Source organism: Zosterops lateralis (assembly GCF_965231275.1).
Source record: "Zosterops lateralis genome assembly, chromosome: 4".
Classification (NCBI taxonomy): domain Eukaryota; kingdom Metazoa; phylum Chordata; class Aves; order Passeriformes; family Zosteropidae; genus Zosterops; species Zosterops lateralis.
In genome coordinates, this window is record NC_139765.1 from 11,308,943 (window position 1) to 11,329,439 (window position 20,497).

General features: G+C 40.8%; 1 protein-coding gene across 2 annotated transcripts in view; it reads right to left on the minus strand.

Moving 5' to 3' along the window:
* DERA (deoxyribose-phosphate aldolase) overlaps nt 1-18,380 on the minus strand; it is a 47,233-nt gene extending 28,853 nt beyond the window's left edge. For both annotated transcript variants that reach the window (XR_014589785.1, XM_083858825.1), the window contains exons 1-5: nt 18,271-18,380; nt 10,521-10,618; nt 8,013-8,160; nt 7,274-7,369; nt 5,568-5,702 (exon numbers count right to left, since the gene is read on the minus strand). Coding sequence is in view for 1 of the 2 variants with exons in the window: in XM_083858825.1 (XP_083714951.1) it covers nt 5,568-5,702; nt 7,274-7,369; nt 8,013-8,160; nt 10,521-10,618; nt 18,271-18,310 (517 nt within the window). In the remaining variant the exon portion in view is untranslated. The remainder of the gene's footprint in view (nt 1-5,567; nt 5,703-7,273; nt 7,370-8,012; nt 8,161-10,520; nt 10,619-18,270) is intronic.
* Between the last annotated feature and the right edge of the window lie 2,117 nt (nt 18,381-20,497).

Consider the following 20,497-nt stretch of genomic DNA (forward strand, 5'->3'; position numbering starts at 1 on the left):
AAAAGGAAACACAAAGGACCCGTGCTATTTTTTTTTTTTTTAATAACCCTGCTCATGTTAGATCCAAATGAAATCTCTTTTGGTGGGGTGACTCTTTCCTGGAGCTTTTGAAAACGCAGAGAAAGCAGCTTTCTTCTTCTGCTACAAGAGGGAAGAAGTTTTCCTCTACCTTTACTCCACCAAAAAACATCAAAATAAATCCAACAAAATGTACATTTAGGTTGGATTCCACGAGAAGAAATGACACCCTGACAGCTGTTGCTCCCTGGCAGTGCAGCTCCAGCACCCTCCCTTGTAGTTGGAAGGTACTTTTACATGCAATTAGCGTCGGGCTCGTCTGAGCAGGCTCGCTGCCTGCCAGCACTCATCATCCCACGGACAGGAACGACTCAGGAGCCTCAATCATCCGTGTCTGCCAGGTTAGCTGGGGTACCCGAGAAGTGGGCACACTCTAATGGGGCAGCTGTGCAGGCAAGAGAGGCTGTTCTTTATTCACAGGCCAATTATTGCAGACAAGAGCTGACAGTCACAGGGCATTCTCAGCCCCACAGTAGAAGTGCAGGTAGAAATGCAGCTGCATTTGGGACAGAGAAATTTAACCCGGTCCCAGTGCAAGCTGGAAGTTCTGCTTTGATAAAGAACAAGGGTAAAAACTCCTACTCCTTTTGATGCCTTAAGTTTTAATGTAATGTTTTTCAGATCCTGATGGGGTGCAGTTCTGAGCCTCACATTCAGTGTCACTCAGCTCTTCACAGAGCAGGGAGACAAAACAAACCCTTTTCCTGCTCAAGACCAAGAACAACTTTCAGGCCCAAAAGCACAAACAAGGGTGGCTGGAGGGAGGAACAAGAAGGATGGGACCTCACAGCCTGAAGCTGGAATTGGACAATTAAACCCCAAAATGCAAATGGACCAAAACTTATAAAAATGTAAGGTCTGGTGAGCAGTTGGGAATTTTGTGCTCATTTTGAGTCCACCTTGGGTGTAGCCCTGGTCAGGCCTTGTCCTGCCCAAGGTGGATCCTGGAGGCCTTTCAATAAATCCCTACTTTATTCTCCAGCTCTGTCCAGTCTCTGTTTCAGGTCAGCCTTCCCAAGGCATCATTTTCAAAAATAAAAGAAGAAGTTTCAGTCCTCAGTCAGATTTAAATCAAGGCACAAATAACAGGATTATCCTGAAAATCCTGGGAAAATGTCTAAAGTCTGGGTGGAGTTAGCCACACTCCAAAATGTACTCAGTGTTTCAAGGAGTGTTGGGCTCCCTGTGGGACAGTCTGCACTGCCAAAAAGTCCAGCACTGAAGGACTCAGTTCCATTAAGCTGGACAGCAGCAGGATCAAAGCTGGATGCCACAAATGCAGGAATATCTGTGACCTGTGCAGAGCCAGCAGCTGCCCCAGCAGACACTGCACCCCTGGTTAGCAGTAGTGGCACGAAGAGTTTGGTTAAAAAAACTATCACAGGAAACCCTCAGGCATATTTTCAACTCTGAGCTAAGAGCACCATGAAGAAGTTGCAAGACACTTCTTTTTTTGACTCCTGAAAATGAAGAAGCAAAAGCTCTCAAAATAAATGGCCAATATCCTGTACATAATACAGCATATTAAACAAATCAACAATATTTATCATCCATTCTAAAAGCAGTCTAAATTGCTAAGCCAGGAAAAAAAAACCAACCTAAAAAACCAAAAAAACTAAGAAAACCCAAATCTATAAACCCACAAAAAAAACCCCAAAGCAAGCCAACCTATATAGAATATACCCGGAGCCAGCTGCTCACTAAAATAGTCTGCAGTAGCTCTACAGACCTTGCTGTTAAAATGGATGTGACATAAGAACTCTTCTGCTTTACACCACTTGAGATACCTGCCAGTTTTCATGGACTTTAGATCTGCTTTACTAGATGCACTTATAGAAGTCAGAAGAATTCAGATTTTGTAGGGGGAAAAAAATGTTTTCGTAGCTGTGGTTTTAATTTCACTGTTATAAAACACAACAGTTGTAAGTTTTCTTGTAATTTTCCTAACACTGTAAATATTCAGTACATGATACTGAATTTTAGCAGCTATTAAATACAGCAAAGAAAATGTTCCTTCTCCCATAGATTTCCCAAGCAAACATCCCTGATATTTTCTGCTGGCTGTAATCTGCACTAGATTGTCTAGATGGTGTTACTTTGATGTAATACATTAGTCCTAGAAATCATGAAATAAAGGGAAATGAAAATATTAAAGGAGGAAAAAACCCCACACTGCCTAATTTTTTATGGAATAGCTCTTCTTCAAAAATGTGTGATAAAATCACTTTTTTTTTTTTAATTCAATTTATTAGGTGTTTTTATCTAGTCAATGACTGATGTTAGGGGTAGAAACTGAGATGAGAAGATGTTCAGATTTCTGTTAGCCCAGAAAGATCAAGGTGACTATGATGGGGAAACTGGAAAACGAGCTAGAGCCCCTTCTGCCTGGCATGCTTGTGGCAGGTTTGTTCACAAAATGACAAGCACAAGGCCATCAGCAGAACACAACCCCCTCAGCCCTGCTCCCATATGTGCAGCTCCAGGGATTGACATGGGGCTGGATCACAGAGCTACTGTGTGACAGCACCAGACAGAAACGGTGCAGCGAGGTACCTGCACATCCAGGAATGGTAAATCCAACCACAACCCTCCTGAACAACGAGTGGAGCCTTCTCCAACTCTCTGGAGCAGGGAGTGTGCTTTGCCTGAGCTCTTTGTGAAGTTTGGAGTGTCCCAATCTCTGACCAAAGCCTCAAAACTCACACGTGAAAAATCAGCAGAAGTGAAAAGCACTTTCCATAATGAGGTTATACCATGGATGCAGCCGTGCTCAAACTTCTCAGAGTAAAAGAAACTTCTAAGTTGGGTTGTGGGTCTTTTCCCCCCCTTTTCTTACAGGAAAATTCAACTGCCCCAGAGTAAAGGATGGGTAAACAATGGTCCTGAAGCCACTGAGAGTGCAGCATGTCCAGGTGCTTGCTAACAGTTGTGGATTTAGCACCAACATTACTGCACCCCACACAACCTCAGGAGGTGCAGCAAATATTGATAACAGGGAGGGAAAAAAAGACTAATAAATAGATCCAGCCTATTTCAACAAGTTGTTGGTCAACTTGATCACTCCTTCCATAAAGACTCCACATTCTGTGTCTAAAGGAAGTATCCAAATTGATAATTTATGTTTAATCCATACTTTGTCAAGTAATTAATACAGGAAAATAGCTGAGTTAATTACTTTAAAGCAGTATTGCCTTAAAAGGTTATAACAGATATGTAAATTCACAAACTTATACCTCATTTAATGTTATTTTCTGATGTAATTTCGCTGTCCAATAAAGCTGCTTTTATATTCAGCATTATTTAAAAGATCTTAACAATTACCTCACAAAGACCTGGAAAACATTCTGAGTGTCATAAAGAGCTCCAGTAACATTCAAGAACTGCTTTAAAATAACTTGACATAATTGGACATGCACTAAAATATTTAATAACCAAACAAGGCTTTGAAGCAAATCACAAAGCAACACTGTTCTATTGTGGTGACCCCAATTATTGCACAGGCTAGAAGAAAAGCTAAAAATGAACAGGGAGATAAAGCACTCTACCACTCAGATTTTTTTTCAATAACTTCTGGAATTGTGAAGCCTGACAGCATAAGAAAATACCCATAGAAGCATTATTATTATTATTATTATTATTATTATTATTATTACTACTATCTATTTTATATTATTATATATTATAACCTGTTAGCATAAGTTATAATAGAACTGCAAGGCAGCTTAGTTGAAGAAGCACCTTAAACATAGGCATGGGAACTGCACTACTTAATTTTATGTAGTATAAATTAATTAGATTTAGCCTAAAATATCCTTCTTTGTCCCTTCTTCCAGATTCCTTAAAAGTATTTAATAGATTATTCTGTATTACCCCCTAATCACACAAGTAACATATCTATAGAAAGCTAACCAGGAAGACAGAACACTAGATTTTCACCAAAATATCCAGATTACTTAATGAAATACTTTTTTTTTAATAGGAAAGTTAAATATTCTAATTTTTCACCTCATGGCATCTCTGTGGCAAGTAAATTCCGTTCCTGAATTAGCTTTTTTTCAAGATCATGTAAACACATGTCACAAACAGATTCAGATTCATTAATAAACTTAAAAAATTATTTGGAAATAATTTGAATTCTCCATTAGGAGAAAAAAAAATATATAAGCCATGCCAAAATAGAGATGGCTTTCAACCTTGTCATGACTTCAGCTCTGGATAAAAGAATATGCATCTCAAATTAAAAGCCATCCCTAATTTACTTATTTAGTAAACTGACAGCTTTATAACACAACCATCATTGCTGTGTCTGTGTGCTCCTCCCTTGTGATTTGTGGCCACAAAGAGTAATTAATCTCCCATGCAGAGAAAGATAACAAACCTATGTCCAGCTCATTTCAGTCATGATCCAAACTCTCTCTCTGAATCCAAGCCCTGGATTTTTTGAGTTTTCTTTCACATAATCTTTAAATAACTAAGACCAAAAGTATGGAGATTGCAAATACTGCAAAAGAGGCCAAGATATTACGGCAAGGAAACCTGTCCTGAAGACACAGATGAAGAAACATGTGGGGGTTCTTGGCTCAATTCTAATTGTTAATTGAAAGAAGACCAGAAAACATGATCTATTACCATGATTTCTGTTATTTCCTTAAATAAAGTCAGGTAGCAGGGGTCCATTATAAACTCTTCCATTAGCAAATAGGATATTATGGCACTGCATTATACAGCTAAATGGAAATTTCATTCCAAGACAATGATGTGTCTACCTTCACATGGAGATTAGTTATAGGAGCACTGTCAGCACTTAAGGCAAACCATTCACAGTACATTAAGGATGCAATTAGAGCAAAAACCATCTTCAGCATTATTGTTCTTACTAATTAGTAGCAGTCTGCAGACACCAGAGCATCAATAATAATAGAAACAGTCAATTTGTACCCTCAACTTTCAGGAAAAAGAAAACAGCTCAAATACGTGTTTTCGTCAAGAATTGAAACATGTATATTTAAAAAGGTATCATCTACATTAGCAGCCCCTTGGGCTTTCTAACAAAACCCTTAAAATAATTAGGCTTTTACTTGGCTTGTTTTTTGTTTTGGTTGTGTTTTTGTGGGTTTTTTTGTGGTTTTTTTTTTTTTGTGGTTTTTTTGTTTGTTTGTTTGTTTGTTTTTTGTTTTTTTGTTTGTTTTTTTTTTTTTTTTTTTTTTAAATGCTATACACAAAATCCTCTAAAGGCACAGAGGGAATAGATCTGAATTTTCAAACCACCAGGTCATTCTGCCTGCCCAGCCTGACACAACCTCCAACACTCCAACAGCATCCCTCTCAAAAAATGCAATCCTTTGTCACAAATTGATTAAATAACTTTTATTTAGCTCAGAGCCCCAGATTATCAATTATTCTGAGGTGAGGGAAATTCTTCTAGGGGAAGGGACAAAGACAGACCCTGCATGTGCATGTAGAAAGCTTTAGGTTCCTTTTTTACTCACCTTCCCACTGGCCAGTCAGCACCAGATTCCTGCTGATGACAATGTCAATCTCTCGGGCACCATATTCCACTGCCAGCCTTATTTCAATCAGCTTGCTCTCTAGAGGAGTTTGTCCAGATGGAAACCCAGCAGCCACTAGCATGAAAGGGGTGCAGGTAGAAGGAGGAAATGTTTTATGGATGTGCTGAAGTTTTATAAATTGACCATAAAATTGACAATACCAGCGATAAACCAAAAAGTTTGGACATCCTTCTTTTTCTTAATGCTTGCCATGATTCAAAAAATCTAAAGGCACTTCATCCTACCCTTTCTTCATCCACAAGAAGCATTAGCTCTACCCTCAGAAACCAATGTCCAGCAAGGTAAGTGCATCTTGCGAAAACATCTTCCACGTGCCTTGATGTTTTCCAGACCAGCCTAACTAAAAGCACAGTATTTATTGCCTCCAGCAGAATTGAAGAAGCAAGGAGTGAGCTCAGATATGAAGCAATACATGCAATTTAATTTTCTCCAATTATTTTAAGTAGTTATTCGAGTTAAATCATAATAATATTGTTTAACAGTGAAATCACAATGTAGCAAAAATTGCTTTCAGTGAGTTCCATTTAGATTATGTTTATGATGTTTAAGTACAAAATCCAAAGGTAACTTTGGAAAAGGGAAAAATAATGGATTTGTCAGAGATTGTCTCTGAAATATAAATGTATTTAGTATGTATTTTTCCCCTACGCAACAATGAAACACGAACAAAAAACTCGCATGTACCTTAGCATTAAACACCCGATCTAACTTCAAAGTTTGCTCCTGCTTTGAGCAGGGGGTTGGACCAGATCACATCCAGTACTTTCTAACTTGAGTAATTCTCTGATTCTACTTCTTGCTTCATGTACTCCAGGGCTTGTCTCTCATGTGAGACGACTGGAGAAGAGCTGACTCTGTTAGATTTGGGATGTGAAAGTCCTGAACCTCAGCAGGCACCAATTCCTGGCTCTGCACACAGCTTCCTTGAGGTCAGCCTGTAGGATATGCTGCTTTGGGCTGGGATAGTTATCCTCACTGTAGCTGGGGTAGTTTGGATTTGTGCAGGAAGTAGCATTGGTTCCACAGGGATGTTTTGGTAACTGCAGAGCAGTGCCAGCAGAGTCAAGGCCTTTTCTTGGTGAGTGGGCTGGGAGTGCACAAAAAATCAGCTCTTATCTGAAACCACAAATTTTCTCACTTCTACTCTTCCAATTCTCTTTTCCTCTCCATCCTGGCAGTGGGTGTATGAGCCAGCAGCTCTGTGGCACTGAACAGTTGCTGGCTTGGGCTAAAACTTCACACAGGATTACACTTAAAAGCCAAACATGATAGGGGAAATAAACCTTTATTAGAACTACCATCATCATCATCTCCTTAGTGTATACTGATACTTGTCCAGTGCTCTATCTCAATTTCTTCTGTCCAGGTGAGAAAAACACTGATATATTTTAAAGGCCTCTTTGAAGAGCTTCCAGCAAAAAGACTTGGCATTCTTGATAAGCTTGAAATTAGCTTAGACAACAAAAAATTATACCAGAAGAAAATCCTCCTTCCATTCCCTTCCTTCCACCTGTTACCTTTTCACCTTAATCCCTGACACAGAAGCAAGTCCAAACTTCTGGATTTTTTCCTACATATTTTATAACATCAAATTACTTAATGGGCTATTTTTGAATAAAGCTTACCTGAAGCCACAGGTATGTTACAACCAGCAGCCTTGAGGGTGTTCACAGCATCGGAGACTCTTGCAGGATACACACAAACTGCTGCACAAGTGATACCTGCAAAAGCCACATTACTTTTTTCATACAGAGAATTCCACCTTCTCCATGAGCTCCTGTGCACTCTCCTCACCTCCCACTCCTGTGTTCTCAAAAGGATCTTAAGCACTACACCAGGGATGTCTGTTAAACTGCTCAAACAATTCAGATAATTCTTATGCTTTTTCCCCCTTCATGTTCCTTCACCTGACCTTGGGAGCAAGTCTGCATTAGCAGGAGTTAAAACTCCAAGATTTTTATCCACAGACTCACAGTTTAATGCTAACACACACAGTTTAAGACGTGCTTGATCAGAGAATTGCTGCAAGAGAAGCTGCACTGACAAGCTCTGTTCTTACTTGTGGAGTCAAGACTGAGCCCAGCAGCAAGTGAGCAGTCTTTATTTCTGCATTTCTGGGTAAAATGCTCTTCTCTCAAACTCTCAGATGATTGACCTCATATTTTATACTTCAACCATCTGAAGAGTCCATAAATCCAAGAAAGACTTTGATATTTTAGGGGTATGGCTTCAATCAGAGACCTGATTCCTCTTTGGTCCACACGACTTCCATCAGTGGATCAACGTCCTTTCCAAAAAGTGAGAAAATAACCAGGAAATGCAGACATTTCCTCTACAAAACACACACACTAATAGCTGCCATACCTTTATCATGCATGTCCAAGGCTTTGAGCAGATCCTCTCTGATAGGGTGCTTTGCTTTAAAACACAGCCTCTTAACATTTGAAGGAGTGTCGTCGCCTGAGAGGGTGGTGAGGTCTATGCAGGTGACAGCTTTCAGCAGCCAAGCTGCCTGGAAAAGCAACAAAGCAAGGAATGGAGCATTTCTGTTAACACTTCCAAAGCCAAACTGCCTTAGAAGATGCAGGAATCAGAAGCCTGGCTCTCACTCTGACAATGGGGAAATGTATAGGATATAGCATGGAGGATAAGCAAATAATGGCTGAGGACAGACAGGGCTGGCAGATATTTATTTGTTCATGTCTCCATCAGTATCTAATGATACAGAAAAGATCCACTTCCTTTTGTGTGAATCAGGAATAAAAAACATCTCTAATTCTGATGTCAAAAAAACTCAAAAAACCCAAAAGCAAGAGGTAAGTGGCAAGGTTAAAGCATTCTTTAGATGGAAATGCTTCAGAATTTTAAAGGACTTATTAATCAAAGAGTGGAACAGAAGCATAGCTACAAATTTTATGAGCTTTTTTTGCTGAAGGAAAATTGAGCTTAGGACATTATTTTGAAACATCTGTTGAAGGTCTTCCAGAAAATGCTCATTATAGTGATGGCTTCACTCAAAATTGACTTCTCTTAAAAGGCACTTGTACAGGGGGAAAGTTTGCAATGGCAATGGGGTAATGAACCATCACCAGCCTCTGTTAAAAACTGATTGTTTCTGGTTTCTCCTTTCATCCTATAATTCTTTGAAAGGGGTTTTCCCCTTGAAATAGTTTTATGTTACTTTTTCTTGGACTTTTTTTATCCTCTGAGGGAATTTTTGTCTCCTCTTATGAGATGAATCATAGTCTCTAAGACAGATGTAGTCAGGGGGTTTCAAGAACTGGTATAAATTTCAGGGTTTTTTAAAGTGTTCTTCAATTGGGTATTTTGGGAAACAGGCCACAGAATTTGAATCTGTGATGCTGCTTACATTCAAATATTTCAAACAAGCAGGTTCAAAATCACTTCTGTTGAGAAAACAGAGAGACTGCCCTGCAGTGACAATGTTAAAACAGAGGAGAGATGCTTCTGACACCCTTCGAAGTAAAACCTTGCTTGAGTACTGGTGTTTCTCCACAGGAGAGGGGAGAAGTGTTAATAAAAGAAGGAATAAACATCTGTCCTCCAGCTGTGTTGTGGGAGTGACACTAAATCCTTTTCTTCCCAAGGAGTCTCTGCAATCAAAGCCTGTGGCTCTCTCTGTCTTTGTTATTTACATGGTAAATACAACCAGCCAAAAGAAGACTTTGTTTTTACATTTCTGCACCTGCAGTATCTGAGGACAGCCGTGGTTATGGAATATCATCTGAACCTTCTCATTGATGTTATTTCCCAACTCAGAGCCACTGGACTGATAAACTGGTATCAAGTAACTTTTTATGCATAAGAAACTCTAAAGAAATGCTGAGCTGGTGTCTAAATCTCCTCCGTTCATCTCCATTTTTTAATTTAATCATAACATACAAAGCACAAATTTTCAGGAAGGAAAAACCAGAAGGAAACTTTTTTCTATCACCTTCCAGTACCATCTTACACCTACATCAAATTATCCCCAAACTGTAACACCAAAATCCATGCTCCTTGTGAACACAACTCCAGCCACTCCAGAACAGCTGCACGATGTCAACTATTTTGAACAACTTTTTAGAAGAATTAAGTGTAATTAAATGATTCTGGCTTTGTTCTGTTACATCTCACTCTCAAGATTGATCCTTCATCATCTCCTTCCCTCCTGGTTCCAGATTTTCAGCTACTGTTGCACATAACCAACTTGTTCACTGTGCAGAGGGGAGGCATCCTAAGCATTTTTTGCAGAACAGCTGCTTGGTGAATGGAGAAACAGTTTGTCTTTTTATACTAAGATGGACAATAACCAACCATTTACCTTATCTCAGCACCTTAAAAGCCAGTTTTCCTAATGTTAGTGGGCCCCTTCCCCCCACCAAACAGCACAGCCAGTCAGGATTTTTTGAATTTTAGCTAAAAAACTAGTTAAGCAATGAAATCACACACGTTGAGAATGTTTAGGCAAAGAAAAATCATCCAGGTAGGTCAAACTTGACAGGGACCATGATCATATCTTACAGCTTTAAAATTAAAAAATAAGAAGGCAGCATGCAGAGAAGTCTGTCTGGGAAACAGAATAAATGTGGAGGGATAGTAATATACAATTTAATCCACTCATGAATAAAGATGACTTAAATCCATTTGCGGTTTTGCCAGTCGTGAGTTATAAGGTTTTTAACTTGTTTGGATAAATGCGTCACCTTATTCCATCCCATCATCATCAAATACAAATTACTAAAATAAGACATGGACAAGCACATCTTTTAAGTTTACATGTATCTTGAAAAAAATTCAATATTACAGCCTGGAGAGGGAGAGTGACTGCTTTAAAAATACAGGAACAGAATGCATAAGAAGAGCACTTACTTGCCAATTACCTTTCACAGTTTTCCATTTTTTAATTTGTTCTGCATGCCTCACCACTGCAGGTCGATTCATATACACTTTTGACATCCAGCCAAGCTCTAAGGGGAGAAACAAATTTAAAAGAAAAAAAAATAAGCCTCATCTATTTCTGTGTTCTTTTAATATATGATGTGGTGCTTCAGAGGAAAGTTGCAGAAAGTTTGGAACCTCTGAAGAGCATGTTGTGCTTTCCTGTCTTTCTAAGGGCCTGTGTACTCATCAGCAGTGCAAATTAAGCTCAGTTTCTGTTAGGGGATGATCTGTGAACTGGGTATTTCACACAAGCAAGCTTTGTGTGCCATTACAAGTGAATTAACTGAGTGCTGATGAGACAGAGACACTGTGCTGCCAGCCCCAGACTGAGAAGTTTATTATATGTGTAGCATGAAAAAAAAATCCCAAAAAACAATCTACGAAACAGCCTTCTGCAATTGCTTGATGACTTATTTCTAGATTCCAGAATTCCCAAAGAGTAGCAGATGCTCAACATGTACTAAAATAATGAAACTGTCTAGAGCCAGAAGAACCAAATACTGGCCACTGCTCAACAAAGGGTAACTGACTAATAAAAGAGAACTGAGGGCTCAGGCTCTTGAATCTTTAAATTTCTGCTTAGTATGGTAAATCCAGAGTGTGATTTTTAATATTAACAAACACAGACTGCTCATGAGAGTACACAGGAAAAAGAAACTGGAATATCTTTACAATCTCTCACATCCCAAAACATAAAAACTGATCATATAAGCATTCCACGAAAAGGCTCTGAAAATAACATCAACAATCATTAACCACCAATCATCAGTCATCAAATATCATCACCAGTTAAATTCAGAATATGGGCATGGGCATAGACATACTAGGAGTTAATAATTCTGGGTGACTGAATTTATTAAGAGCATGTCACTCTATGAATCTTCTTTACCACGCTGTTAAATTGCATTTCCCTAGAGCATATTGATTAAAAAAAAGGTTTAAAACCTTAAAAAAAAAAAAAAAAAAAAAAAAAAAAAAAAAGCTGGTAGACAAAATCACTAATTTTGTACAGAAATTTTAAATTTAATTTTTTTCTTCCTACTGAATAGCTTTAATAGCCAAAAAAAAAAAAAATAAATAGTATAAAACAAATATACTAGCCAAAGTATGTGTAAATAGATTTACAAAAACCAATTTAGTAAAGATGACTCAGTGGAAATGCAGGGCAACTTGAAACAGCTGAACAAAATCTTGCTCTGAGCATAAGTAACCTACTGTGCTACCACTGTCCTATTACCACATCCAAGCTATTAGTGAGTGGTACCCACAAAGTGTTAGCTAAAAACAGGAAAAAAAAAAAAATGAGAAAAAAAAAAAAAAAAAAAAAAAAAAAAAAAAAAAAAATGAAGGAATTTCAAAGGGATCCTAAGGAATTTATCAATTTTTTTTTTAAGAGTTCAGCATCAGACTCACTGCTTGGCAACAAGAAAAAGGGGGATCTTGGAAAGTTGCAAGTGAGCCAAACAAGGAACTCTTGTTACTTCTTTTCCAATTTCAAAGCCACAGGTTTATCCCTTCTGCCCCCAAAGCAAGGAGCTCAGCTCAGCTGACTTGTAGAAAGCAGGTGAGAAAAACATGTTGCTATTTTGCTTTTGCTACAAAAACTGTGGCTACAACTTTCCTCCTTTTTTGCCTACCAGTAGGTACATAGGAGATGTTTGACAAAGTCCATGGGGGAGGAAAACACACATAAGTAAATAAATAGAGGAGGGACACACAAACTCTGCGTTATGATTCTTCTGCTATGTGCCAAGTGCTGAGGTAGCATCCCATTTATTATAACAACTTTTGAACCCTCCTGGGTGCACAGTGACCTTTCAGCCCCTTTGGAAACCGTGATAAAACCCAAGGAATCAGTTTAGATGAGAACTCAGCTTCTCACTCTCTAACAAGGATCCTTTCAGTTGGTCTGCTCTAACCCATTCTTTCTACAACCAAGAAAACCAACTAGTAAATGATTTACTAAAACAATTCTTTGGGAGAATATGAAGACAGTGTCCAGTCTGTTAGGGAAAATTCAAGTTTGAGATGAAAATTTAAATGAAAGGACACAAATTTTGCCCATGGGGAGGTTCTTCATTTGTCATTGTTTGTAGAAGATTCAGTCTCTACAAACAGCTGCTGTATCTACCCCACCTGACTCTTGAGCATCCTGATTCAGTTCTACTCAAGAAATCTTTTTAGGATGTAGAGCCATGCACACTGGATCAGTTTAAAGGAAATAATCAACTACAAAGCCATTTGGAAGGAAAAAAAAAATTAAAGAAAGGACAATTCATAATGGGAGAAAAGGCATAAAGGCATGGAAGGAGAGTGGAAGTGGAAATGAGCTACTACTTTTGCTTTGCCCAAAGTCACCAAATATCAGCTGATCAGCAATAGCTGACTGCATGCTCTTTGCAAATATGACAAAACCATTGGTTTTTCACTGTCTGACACATTTCATCCTCTTTTTTCAGTGACCCAAGGCTAATCACAAAGGTAGTTGCCACAAGGCAACCCAGTAGTGTCTAACATCTAATTTTTGTGCATGGGATGCAAGAATCCCTGAAAGACCACAGAATGTGGATCTCCAAGTATATTTTTTTGGAGTGTGGGAACTCCAACCACAGTGCACGGCACAGGCAGAGAATTAAAAAAAAAAAAAAAAAAAAAAAAAAAAAAGGAATAATTAAACAAAATATCAGAACTCTATCCTTTCTGTACAACTTAATGTGAGACATCATGCAGCTTACTAAGCTTACTACAGGAAATAAAATGGTGCAATAAAAATGGCACAGCAAGGAAGGACAAAGGTTCTGGTAATATGCAGCAGCAGATGGAGACTTCCATATAACACAGACCTTTTATTCAAGCCCATTCCTACATTAATTAAAGCAATGGGTAAGTGAAAACAAATATGTCTCAGCATAATTGTCTCTAAATAGACTTTCAAAGTTTGCCATGTGAGGTCTCATCAAATCTTTAGATCTAAGTGCCTTTATTCAGAAAAATCACTTACAATTCCAGCTTTTCTCTTTATTTTTTTTCATTAAATATCAGAATAAAACCATTTTTTGAAATAGAACTGACTGCTTTTGGATTCTCCCCCTCCCTCACTCCCCCAAGCTCTATGATTTAGTATCTGGCTAAGGAAAACTATATTTAATTAGGCTCATTAACCTTGCAGTGTGAACACGTCTTTTTTTCTTTTTTTTTTTTTTAAATAAGTCATCTGCTAGTCATCTGCACAGTCATGTGGCTTCAGGGATAAAAGTAATTAAAGCAGTTACACTACAGCTAATTAGCCAATATTCTGTAATCACTCTTCTAGTTTACTTTTTTCTCTGAAGACATTTGAAAAAAATCATATTCAATTCCTTAACAGGAAATTCATCTCCTCTCTTTGAAGAACACGCATCCAAAAATACCGAGCATTTCCTCAGAAAACAATAAATAAAACCACTTCATTAGGATAATTACATAAATATCTAAGCCTCCTAACACATTCCTCATAAAGCAGATTAAGCTTTTACAGAAGCTTTAAAAAAAAAAAAATGTGTTGATGGCATCCCTTCAGATGGCGAAACAGAAAGCCCAAGAATGCCTGAGGCGGTAGTTTCACAAGCATTTTAAGGCAGCACTGTTCCCAAAAGGAGCTGCCCCCCTCAACTGGTTATTTCATTTTGTGTGCCAGAGACAGCATGTGTGCTCCTGCTCTTACCATGAGCACACGATAAAACGGGGAAGAGAAGTGATGAAAGCTGTTATTTTGGGAGAAGAGACTAAAACTGCACCCTGAACCTTCAGTGGAGAAAGGAGGAGCTCAGCTGGACACAGGCTGACCCCAGCTGGCCACACAGAGCTGAGCAAAGCCACTGAAGAGATGGAAAAGGCTTGATAAGGACCAATAGATCCTTAATTTCATGTGTGTCTTCCTCTATACAAGAGAAGTTCAGTCTCCAAGTTATCAGCACCCAGATACTCAAAGCCTGAGCCCTGAACTAGAAGTCAGCTCTGTTGTCTTGTGTCATCAGTGAAATCGCACAGTGCGATTTCAAAATGGATCATGGCATCCTCCTCCAAAGCACTCTGGAAACCACTGGCAAGCCTTTCCTCAGGAACTGAGATGCAGAACATCAGGACCTGCCTTCCTGCAGGTCCAAGTCACCTGTTGTTCCCTCTCTTCTTCCCTGCCTTGAGACATCTCCTCACCCCAAAAACCCAGCTGTCCTCATGTGGTCCTTACAACTACAAGTAAAACATGACCCCGTTACTTGCACAAATGCCAAAATAAAACAGTTGCAATGAAAATTCATGTAATTGCTGACCTGTACCTGCCTTTCCCTCAACAAAAGAACTGATTTGGTCACTCCACACAGTACCTTACTTATCTCCAAGACATCTATTTGTCCTTCAAATTTGATTAAAATTACCAGCATATTCAGAAGGTGTTAGAACAGTGAAGAACCAGAGCAACAGTACAGGCTAAAACCAGCTATTAATATATTAGAACAGAATTATGCTGTCTTGAAAAGGGATGTAACACTTCATTATCTAAATGCCACTTACCAACAGGCTAGCTCTCACATGTAGATGGCTCAGAAATACCAGCTATAATTAAAAATATCAATTGAAACATAATGAATGTATTTTTGGCCCTTCAGCTAGAGGGTCTAAGCCACACAGATAGATAATGGGGTTCTTTTGGAATCCAAGAATATTGTGAAACAACTGCAATTAATTACTCATTGCTGAAAATACATACACATATGCATGCACATATATATTTTCAGACATATATAGACACACAGAGGTAATAAAACATACAATCATAGAATAATTTAGATTGGAAGACCTCTGAGGATCATTTGTCCAACCTCCTGTGCAACGCAGCATCAGCTCTGAGGTCAGACCAGGCTGCTGAGAGCTTTATCCAGGTGGGTTTTGAGAGTCCCCAAGGACAGAAATTGCACAGCTTCTCTAAGCCCAGCACCTGACTGTTCTGCCCCAAGTTTTCTCTCATATCCAGTATGAACTTCTCTGCCTCAGGACCCCTAAAGCCCATTTCCCTGGGCTAAACCAACCCAACTCTTTCAGCCTTTCCTCACAGGGTTCCAGCCCCATTGTGCTGTGTCTCTGCTGAAGCTGTGACAGTTTTATTAATCTCTCTTTCCTACTGGAAAGAGAAACTGGATCCAATCTTTCATGTACATTCAAAGTGCTGGGCAGAGGGGACAGTCCCTGTGTCCCCACCTGTCTGCACCCCCACAGTTAAACCAAAGCAGTGTGCTGCTAGCTTGCATTTCCAAAACCGGTATTCACTGGTATGTTCCAATATTTCATTGTGAAGTGACATTGAAAGTTGCATCTGATACTTTTCTAAGCATGACAAAGCATTAAACATCTGGGCTATTATAACCCAGTGACCTGGATTCATTTCCCTCCCTGCAGGCATCGTGGTGAACCCAAGCACACAAGCTCTGCAAACAGCCCTTGTGGAATGAAAAACTTGAAAAACTCTTTGTCCAGCTGACCTACATGACTCTCAGATGGCAAATGTATCCGTGTATGAGGCTGGTGAGCCTCTGACTGTGCACATCAGGGTCTTTTCATCGGTGTAACATGCACCTGGTCTTTATTCCAAGGAAACACCTTCTTCTACTAAGGGGCAGTGATGGGTACAAGGGAAGGAGATAAGGAGGGAAGAATCAAGGAATTTTACAAAAATGTATTTATTTTTAAAAAAACTCAGCCAGGAAAGCACTACATGCCATGATTTGTGAAGAGTTTGGCTTGTCATTGATAAGCAAACAGGTCCTCTCTAATGGCAACATCAGAGACCTACTGCTACAATAATGACATTATGTAGCAAGCACAGAAACCGCAGACACACAAACAATGTATTTTTAAGTAAAATATATTTTACCACTAGATGTCCCTGCTAGAAAACTATAATTCTGCACAAAGCTGTGTGGGAAACAGGGCAAATCACCCTGTGTGTTAAAGCTGCTGGCACAGGTTTGTAAAACCTTCAAAAGCTGAAGTGCCTAAGTCACAGAAGCAGTGAGTATTGTTAGCAACCACGAAAGATAAAGGTAAGGATTTACCCTGTTCTTTCTGAGTACTGCTACCAGCTAAGGTACAGCACTAAGATATGTTAAGTGCTGTATTAAGTATACTGCTGTACTTCAGACACGTATTCAGTGGGAGAGCCAAGGGTAGGGAGGTGCAGTTCTCTCTCTAAAGCAGCCAGCATAAGGCAGATGCTAGAGACTGTCACTTAAACATGGTCACAGCCACACCATTCCCTTTCCCACACCTGTCCTGAGCATCTAACCCGGCTCATTTCGACCACAACTGGTGTAAACAAAGATCACTGGGAAGGGATGGCAGCAAGTATCAGAACTGAGCTGACTTCACCTTCATGTTTCTGGATTCCTGACAGATCAACTAATTTTAAGCTTGAATTTACTAAGAAAATGCATGACACACCCCTAGTTTAAAGTAGCTGGAGTGCATTTGCAGTACTGTACTAGCTGTTTTTCCTAACAGATAATGATGTTTTATCATTACATTATTAATGTTTTTTCAGCTCTTCAGATGGCTGCAGTTGAAACTCACCTGTCCCTACAAGCAGCCCTTAATGAACAAGGACATCAGAGAAGAATTAGACAGCTCACTTTTGTAAGCTGCAACATTTCCACGATTTCAGTGGATGGAAATGCAGTTGTCACTTGTCCATCCACGGGCTAATCATTTAAACTGCATGTTGGCTCTGTACAAAGTGCCTTTGCTGCTTCTCATGACAGGCATGTGATGGCACAACCTCCTGAACTCTGCTCGGGCCAACTTAGAGACCCACCTGTCCCACACCAGCTGCCGTTTGCTCCCCCTCTTCTGTAGGGCCACCCCTGTGTGTCCTCCACCTCACTGTCCACCCACTCATAATGACCAAATTACCAGAAAAACCTAACACCTTAAAAAGGTAATACCAGTTTACCTTAGAGGCAGCCTGTAGGGAGTCTCCCTGCTCTAACTCATCCCACTGCTGCAGCTGTAGCACTTTCCCCTTCCCCAGCAATGAGGAGAAAGAGAACCCCAGGAAAAGGCAGAGAAAGTCCTTCTTGGCTGCTCCCTGCCTTACCTGAGGCACAGCCACCTTCGGGCTCGGAGATCACCTGGAAGAACCCTACCAACTCCTTAGAGAGCAAGCAACAAGAACCACCAGAAAGAAGAGGTGGAGTTTCGAGTTTGCAAATCAGAGCCCAAATTAAGTGTTTTAAATCTCTTAGTGAGAAAGAGGGGAAGAAGGATCATCCCGTGAGAACCAGAACGCTATGCAAGGGGGATCCAGGTCCAGCTCCTGACAGGACCAGGGCTGCGGAGCTGTGCTACATCCCCTGGCCCTGCTCGGAGCCCCTCAGCCAAAGCCACATGCTTTGGACACGGAAACTGGTGTTTAACCTGCAGCACCAAATCCCCCTCCCGGGTGTGTCGGAGCCCCCAGAGGAACGGCGGGGCCGCTCCCGTTTGGGCTTTCCAGAGGAGCGCGGTTCCGCCGCCGGCGGGAGGAGGCTGGGCCGGGCTGGGGGGGTCGGGCCCGGCACCGCCCGCTCCGCCCCGGCGGCACCGCCCGCTCCGCCCCGAGGACCCGCAGCGCCCACCGGGGATCCCCGGCGCCCCGGCCGCCGCTTACCCTGCTCGGTGCCCGGGTTCCGCCCGGCCATGGCCGCCATCTCCGCCCCGCGGCCCGGCCCGGCCGGGGCGGGCGGACTTGGCCCCGCCGGGCCCGCCCCGCACGGGCAGGAAGCGCCGGGGCCACGTGGGGACCGGGCCGGGCAAGGCGCGCGCGGCCTCGGCCCTGCGGGAACCGCGGGGATGCTCCTCTCCTCTGGAGTACAAGGATATCCCGCTCCTCTGGCGGTACACGAATATCCCGCTCCTCTGGAGGTACATGGATATCCCAATTCCTTTGGATGGACATGGATATCCCATTCCTCTGGAGGTACATGGATATTCCATTCCTTTGGAGGTACATGGATATTCCATTCATGGATGTTCCATTACTCTGAAGGTACATGGATAGTCCTTTCCTCTGGCGATATACATGGATATCCCATTCCTTTGGAGGTTCATGGATATCCCGTTCCCCTGGAGGTACATGGATATTCTGCTCATGGCTATCCCGTTCCTCTGGAGGTACATGGATATTCTGTCCATGGATATCCCCTTCCCCTGGAAGTACATGGATATTCTGTTCATGGATATCCCATTCCCCTGGAGGTACATGGATATTCTGCTCATGGCTATCCCGTTCCTCTGGAGGTACATGGATATTCTGTCCATGGTTATCCCCTTCTCCTGGAGGTACACGGATATTCTGTTCATGGATATCCCGTTCCCCTGGAGGTACATGGATATTCTATTCATGGCTATCTCGTTCCTCTGGAGGTACACGGATATTCTGTTCATGGCTATCCCGTTCCTCCGGAGGTACACGGATATTCTGTTCATGGCTATCCTGTTCCTCCGGAGGTACACGGATATTCTGTTCCTCTGTCGATGCACAGCGTTGAACCTGCCGTTCATGTGGTGATTGAGTCAAGGCACTGTTGTGTGTCTTTGTGTTGACTCCTCAAGGAGGAACTGGTGCCACATGTACACACAGGGTCAGTAGAGCTATCAACTTGTAAAGCTGCTAGTGGTACCTGAAGAATGAATTTCTGGTAATTAAGCCACTGAAAACTTCATGGCCTTTTTTCCAGACCTCAAAAAATGCCACAAGTCTCATGAAAAATATGTTATACATTGTTAATATTATTAATGTTTAGATGAAACAGTTTGCAACTTAAAGAAACCCCCAAATCACAACACCATCAGGTAAAGCAGGAAAGGGCCATAGCTCTGAAACCTGAGGACATTTTCTTTTTTCCTTTTCCCATACCAAAAGCATATATGCTTTGAGAAGCAATGGTTTAAAAGACAGCAGTCACTCTAGAAGCATATACCATTTGCACTCTGTACTTTAGGACCTGTCAAAGCAGTCCAAAAATCACAAGCTTTCAAGTATTTGTGTTGCTGCATCCTCCTCCTCCCTCTTTTCCAGGCCACACTGTCATCTAAGAAATGCTTGTGATGCCTTGGCCTTGACAAACAGCACTGGGCTCAGCTCCTCTTGAGCTCCTCAGAAACACCGTCTGCTCCCAAGAACTGCTGCTGTCTTGTTTTCTTTATGAACTGCCTTGGAAATTACTTTTTTTGCCTGAATGGCACAACATCCCTGTTACCGCACTTCCAAACTAAGTGCCAACACTAACTGCGTCTGGGATGAAACACTGTTACCCTAGATGTCTAAGGCTTGTAAGTAGGGTTAAGTCCTAAATCAGGTTAAACGTTGTTAAGTGTTATTCATCTGTTAAATTTTTAGGGTAAAGTTCTAAGTTAAGTTAGGTGTAAGTTAAGTGTTATTCCTCTGTAAAATTGTTAAGTTTAACATAGAAGTGAACATTACTGTTGAATGCTGTTAAGCTTTTAGGCCTTATTCCTTTTTATCCTTGCCCTCACTATACACACATCCCTCTCGCCAGTTCTCAGTTCTATTTTTTAATTGCCTGGATTTTGTTAGGTTGTGTTGTTGCTTGTTTTTTCGTTGGTGGGCCTTAACTGTCCTGTAAGTAGTAGAGTGAATCTTGCCAAGGAACTTTGTTGTCCTGTCCCTTAATATTAAATCTGGGTTTTGCTGATACCCTTACTGGTGATTTTTCAAACACTTGTTCCTAAGAGTACTTTAGTTTTGTTGAGATTTTTTTCATTTCTCCCAGTATTTTAGCAGCCATTACTAAGTATTAGCTTTTTATGCCTAGTAGCCATTTCATTTTTATGCATCCCAGAGCAAGCCGTAAATTCAGAATGAGACATGGTTT